This window comes from Mus caroli, chromosome 11 (assembly GCF_900094665.2).
Source record: "Mus caroli chromosome 11, CAROLI_EIJ_v1.1, whole genome shotgun sequence".
NCBI lineage: Eukaryota > Metazoa > Chordata > Mammalia > Rodentia > Muridae > Mus > Mus caroli.
Window position 1 is genome coordinate 73,926,006 of NC_034580.1, and position 5,803 is coordinate 73,931,808.

The 5,803-nt window shown below is 48.6% G+C and overlaps 1 protein-coding gene across 2 annotated transcripts in view; it reads right to left on the bottom strand.

The window, feature by feature from the left end:
* Lgals9 (galectin 9) overlaps nt 1-4,758 on the bottom strand; it is a 22,855-nt gene extending 18,097 nt beyond the window's left edge. Inside the window, exon 1 of one of the 2 annotated variants that reach the window (XM_021177629.2) lies at nt 4,487-4,758. In XM_021177629.2, coding sequence (XP_021033288.1) covers nt 4,487-4,525 — 39 coding nt within the window. In that variant the 5' untranslated portion in view covers nt 4,526-4,758. The remainder of the gene's footprint in view (nt 1-4,486) is intronic. The other variant, XM_021177630.2, reaches the window with a different exon arrangement.
* Nucleotides 4,759-5,803: the final 1,045 nt, after the last annotated feature.

Below are 5,803 nucleotides of genomic sequence, written 5' to 3' on the forward strand. Positions count from 1 at the left end.
GAGCCACCATGTGGTTGCTGGGATTTGAACTCAGGACCTTCAGAAGAACAGTCAGTGCCCTTAACCGCTGAGCCAGCTCTCCAACCCATAAAAAAAAAAAAAAAATCTATAGAACTTCCTTTGACTGTGGCTTGCTGGTCTTTGTTCTGCATTGCTGTTGGATCTCTACCTCGTTCCTTTCGGCTTCTCCTGTTGTTAATGGCTGGCACTATTAAGGAATTCCATCCTGTTTATCGCTAACCAACACCCCCTCCAGGTTCTCTTATCTAACTGTCACTGACTTCCTTCTATCACTAACCAATACCTCCTCCAGGTTCTCTTATCTGTCACTGACTTCCTTTCGGTCTTTATCCTTGGCTGTCCAGAACCTATGGAAGCCTGTAATGGCTCCCCAGATATTCCAGTCCCATTTGAACTGACCCCACTGTAACCATTTCTGGGAAGTGCCTTCTCACACTTCGTGTTGGCTCTGCCACTGAGTGATTCGGTAACCTGAAACAAATCACAGCTTGGCTATGTCTGAGGTCCTGCATTCACACCCTCGTCTGCACTCCCATGCAGGTCTGTGGAATGCAGGGGACCAGTCAGCCTGAGGGAACTGTGGATTGGCCTTGTTGTTATTTTGTTTCTGTGGTGCTAGCTAGGGATGAAACCCAGGGTCTCAAACTTTCTAGACAAAAAACCACTTCCTGTGTCCCTAGCTTGACGAGATGGTTATTGGAAACTCCTCCAGGGCAGGAGAAGTCTTCCAGAGAACTCAAGTGCAGATGCCAGGATCCCCGCCAGGCAGCTCATTACTAGAAATTCCAGCACAATGATCTGACGCCCTCTTCCAGCCTCCTTGGGCACTATACACACATGGCATGCACTCACAGACACACAGACACACACACACACACACAAACAAAAATAAAAATCAACCTTTTTAAAAATAAAGAAAAGAAAATCCCTCCCCTCTCCTGAAATTGTCCTTAGAACTTTTGCTGGCAGCTGAAGGCTCGACACTTAACCCACCTGTACTCCTTGAAGACCACAAGCTGTGAAACCTGCATGATAGGTATGTGGTCACAAGTGCAGTGCATGATAGGGATGTGGTCACATGTGTGCACAGAAGGTCTGGGAGAAAGACAGGAATAATGGACAGAGGTCATGGGGGCAGAGCAGTACAGATCTATCTCTGAAGAATCAATCTCCCCCGACCCCCCAAAAAAAAAACCCTTCTTGAGACTTCATGTTTTTGTTTGTTTGAGACAATCTCACTTAGCCCAGGCAGACTGTAGCCAAAGCTGACCCTTGAACTTCCGTCTCAAGCTCCTATGTGTTGAGAGAGCCAATGTGTCCTACCATCCCCGGCTTAGATTTTAGTATCTTAAATGGTGTCCTAAAGTCTGAGACACATTATTTATTCTAACATGAGTGAATCTTATAAGCAAAGCACAAGAATAGCAAAAAGATGGGGAAGGACCTAAAAGTCCACTAAAAGTCAATATATAATACTGGAAACAAATGCTTTGTTGTTGTTGTTGTTGCTGTTGCTGTTGTTGTTTGCTTTGTTTCTGTGATGCTAGGGATTAAACCCAGGCTCTCAAACTTTCTAGACAAGCACACTTCCTTGTATGTCTATACACACAGGATAAATAGCAATAATTGATGCTATTTGCATGTGATGAATTCAGGGTAGAGAGCATGGAGGTGGAACAGTGGAGAGGCAGCACCTGTGGTTATTTATTCATTTTTGTGTGGTTGAGGAGCTCAGAGGACAACACAGAGGAATCTCTCCTTCTACCCTATGGACTCCAGGTCACCAAGCTCAGTGGCCAGAGCCTCACCTACTGAGCCCAAATGAGGTCATTGTATAGAAGGTGGGAGGGGCTATTTGTACTTGGTTACTAATTCATAGATAAACTTTAGGACTGAGAGACTTCAGGAAGGTCTGTATGGCACACCTCACCCTTCCCTCACCCCCAGCAAAGGCACGGAACCTGGGACTATGTTGATTTAAGTGATGAAAGGGACTGTGCTGATAGGTTGAAGTCCGTGGACATGGGGAGATTGCTAAATTACCCAGTCTAGCCTTAAAAAATCACCAGTAACCTCATAAGAAGGGTCAGGCTCTGAAATAGACGGAAAGAAGAGATCTGTTCTGGTGAGATGCATCAGTAGATAAGTATACTCGTAACAGAGCCGGATGATGCAAGTTAGACCCTCAGAACCCAAATGGCAGATGAAAAAGTCTGCCTCCCAAAGTTGTTCTCTGACCTCTGTCACATACACACACACAAACCAAACAAGCAAACAAAAACAAACAAACAAGCAAACAAACAAACAAATACATTTTGTCTAGAAGAAGCGTGGGCTGCCAAGACTCGTCTTCTACCCAGAGGCTAAGGTCTTTTGCTTCCGTTTCCTGTTGGGACATGCAGAAGGCAGAGCCTACAGACAGAGTATGGTCAGCTCAGTGGTCTACTGGGGCACACAGTTTGGGTACCAGCAGTGTCTGGCATACTTTCAAGCCAGAAGGCCTAGCCGTCCCAGAAGTCCAAAGACCCAGACAGTCCCTTAAGCATCCTAACAGCCTTGGTTTTCCTGTCTTTGTGGGTGAGGAAACGGAAGTGCAGAAAATTAAGTAACTTGCCCAAAGCTACACAGCTGGTTAACGACAAGCCTGGGGTTCAGACGCTAGAACTAATGTTCTCCGTCATAGGTGACATAGGCTCCCTTTCATGAGGAAGCACATACATGCCCTTGGCCCCTGGTCACCAGGGTCACACGAGAGAGTCATGCTGCCCAGTCCCATCTTCTTCTGGACCCTCATGGGAGTCAGCAACCAAGCCTGTCCATGACATGGCCCTCAGGCTGTGACAACACTGTTCCTCTGCAGGACATGAGTCACATGACTTTTGTACAACGTCAGCACTTCAGTGGACGTGTGACCCACAGCTACAGAAGTCAGTGGGTCACTGAGTGAGACCAGCCAGGTGAGAGGAACTGTGATCCCAGTGCTATGGCGACATAGCCTCCATGTCTCCCACCAAGACCTGTTTAACCTCTTCCCTCCCCTGTGGGAGGATTTCCCTTCATATTTGAAAATATTGCTTCTTCCTTCATTTTTTTTTTCCTGATTGTTTTAAAGATGGGGCACTGTCGTATAGCCCAGGCTAACCTTGAACTCACTAGGCAATCCCGTCAGGCCTAAAGCGCACGGAAACCCTCTTACCAGCCTCCCAAGTGCTGAGAAGTCTACTTTCTAAATCCAAGTTGTCAGCTCTGCCTGGTGGGAAACCAGAGTGGGTGTATCATGCCCCTGTGACACGTTCTGCCCTTGAAGGCCCCACAGAGACACTGGACGGTCCCTTCTAGCTTTCCCATCTACCTTCCATGCAGGTCCCAAGTCAGAAGCCTTAACCCTGTGGCTGAGGACACCGGTAGCCCCAAGCAAAGCCCAGAGCTGTGTTAGAGCAGGCTCTGACGCTGGGCTCTGGCAGCCAGCTCACCTACAGACCCTGCTGTCTCCCACCTGCATACACAGCGACTCTACAGAAGGTTCCTGGGAGCATCACTTTTGTCTCCTTTACTGCCATCTCCCCATGAGCATCCCCTCTTCTGGGAAAAGCACTTTCCTTCGCTGTCACCTACCATCTGAGGACATGTGGCAAGGCCTCGACCTCTCAAAGTCTCAGTGTCTCCACTTACAGTGTGGCTACTAAGCTTCCTAGTGAATAAACAAAACCACCTATAGACAGGGGGCGGAAAAAGGAGCCCAAGGCAGCCCTTTGCACCCTGCACTAAAAGACAGTCCCTACTTGCCTGTCTGCACACACTCTGGAAGTGTTCTTGGGTGAATTCTAACATGGCCCTTGGAGGACAGAGGGGAGGGTTTCCCTGTTCCCCTCCCGTGCACTCCCAAGACACCTCCATGTTCCAGGTGCTGTTTAAACACCTACGTGTGCTATCTGCTTTCTCCTTACCTTAACCTCAGGAGACAGACTAAGTATTATTTCCATTTTACAGATGCAGTAGCTGAGGCCCAGAGAGGAGAAAGTACTGCGCGTGCGACATCACCTAGTTTGTAAATGGCTGAACAGAGATCCTCTCTAAAGCAGACACATTAAGTGTCATGTGAATATCTGCTACCTGCTACCTCCCCCCACCCCCAACAAGCCCACCCACATCACCATATAAACTGTCTCCTTTGTAGATGCTACCAGGTAGCATGGAAGAGGCACATATTAATCCACCTCATAAATCATGGTGAGTGGAACCCTTGGGTCCTCAGAGGCACAGTAAGCCTAGCATGAGACACGAGCTGCATCAGGATGACCCAGCCTGGCATGCCTGGCATGTTTGTCCCTTATGTGCTGTCTGCAGGACACCCCACCCTCTATCTGTGTCACTCCGTTGTTTCCCCACAGGTCCAGAGCAACTTCCCCTGGATGTGGCCGTTAGCGTTTCCTCAATCACCCCACAACTGCACCCCACAACTCACCGGGTTAATGTACGGAGGCTGGGCACTGAAGAGAGCCATCTCTTCTATCTCAGGGGACCCAATGCTCTCTCTTCCTCACTCGATGGAAGACAGAACTCTGCACAGGGCGGAGCTCAGCTAGGAAACAGAAACCACTGCTATTTGGCACTTACTCAAGGGGAGGAGCTCAGTGGCTGAGGGAAGTATCTAGAGAAAAAGAAAGCTGATGTCAGGGTGGAGGGCTGGAGGTGGGACTCAGCGGGAGGACCGGAGGACACTGGGTGCTCTCTGCTCTGCCTTGGCTTTCCCTTCCTGTGCTCTGCCCAGAGAACCAGTCTAATGGCCAGCAGGCGTTCCTCGACAGCCTCGGCCGGAAGTGGCTGTGCTTCTGAGCCTGCTTCCTCACCCCATCAAGCAGAGCTGAGCCTTCATTTGTCCTCTGGGTGGGCATCCGTGGAAAAGACCCTCCTCAGACCTTTGTATGTGCAGGGAAAACAGTGCTCAGAAAGACCAAGGGGCAGCATGAGCAAGGTTACACAACTCCTTACGGGCACTCCAAAATCTCTGTGATGCTGTAGGCTTCCAAGAAGTATCTCTCCCTGGTGTGAAAGCTTAACCATGGAGAGCTATTTTGCAAGAAACACACCACGGCTGAGGTTGTTAATGTGGACTAGGTGGGGGCCCTGGGAACTTCATTGCCATCTGCCTGTGAATTTGTCTGTTCTCCTTGTCTCTCCCCTCTTTCCCTCTGTTTTGGGGTAGAAGAGGAAACATACTTTGGACACAGTAGAATATTTCAAGTGACAAGGGAGGAGACCCTAGGAAATATTTGAAATAGTTTTGAAGCCAGGAGAGATGACCCATCATGAATTCCCAGCATGCCTAGTCTACAACATACATACCTCCTCCCTTCTCCTTTCCTCCCTCCCCACTTCCTCCTTTTCTTCATGTAGACCAGGCTGGCTTTGAACCCAGTATGTAGCCAAGGATGACCTTGAACTTCTTCTTCTTCTTTTTTTAAATAATTTTTATTTTTTATTTATATGTAAGTACACTGTAGCTGTCTTCAGACACACCAGTAGAGGGTGTCAGATGTCATTACAGATGGTTGTAAGCCACCATGTGGTTGTTGGGATTTGAACTTCGGACCTTCATAAGAACAGTCAGTGCTCTTAACCGCTGAGCCATCTCTCCAGCCCCGACCTTGAACTTCTGATCCTCCTGCCTCTACCTCCCAAGTGCTTGGATTATACCTAGGACTCACCTCTACCTGATGGTGCTGGGGTTAGGACCTAAGACTTCCTATGAGCTAGTCATGCACTCCACCAACTTAACTAC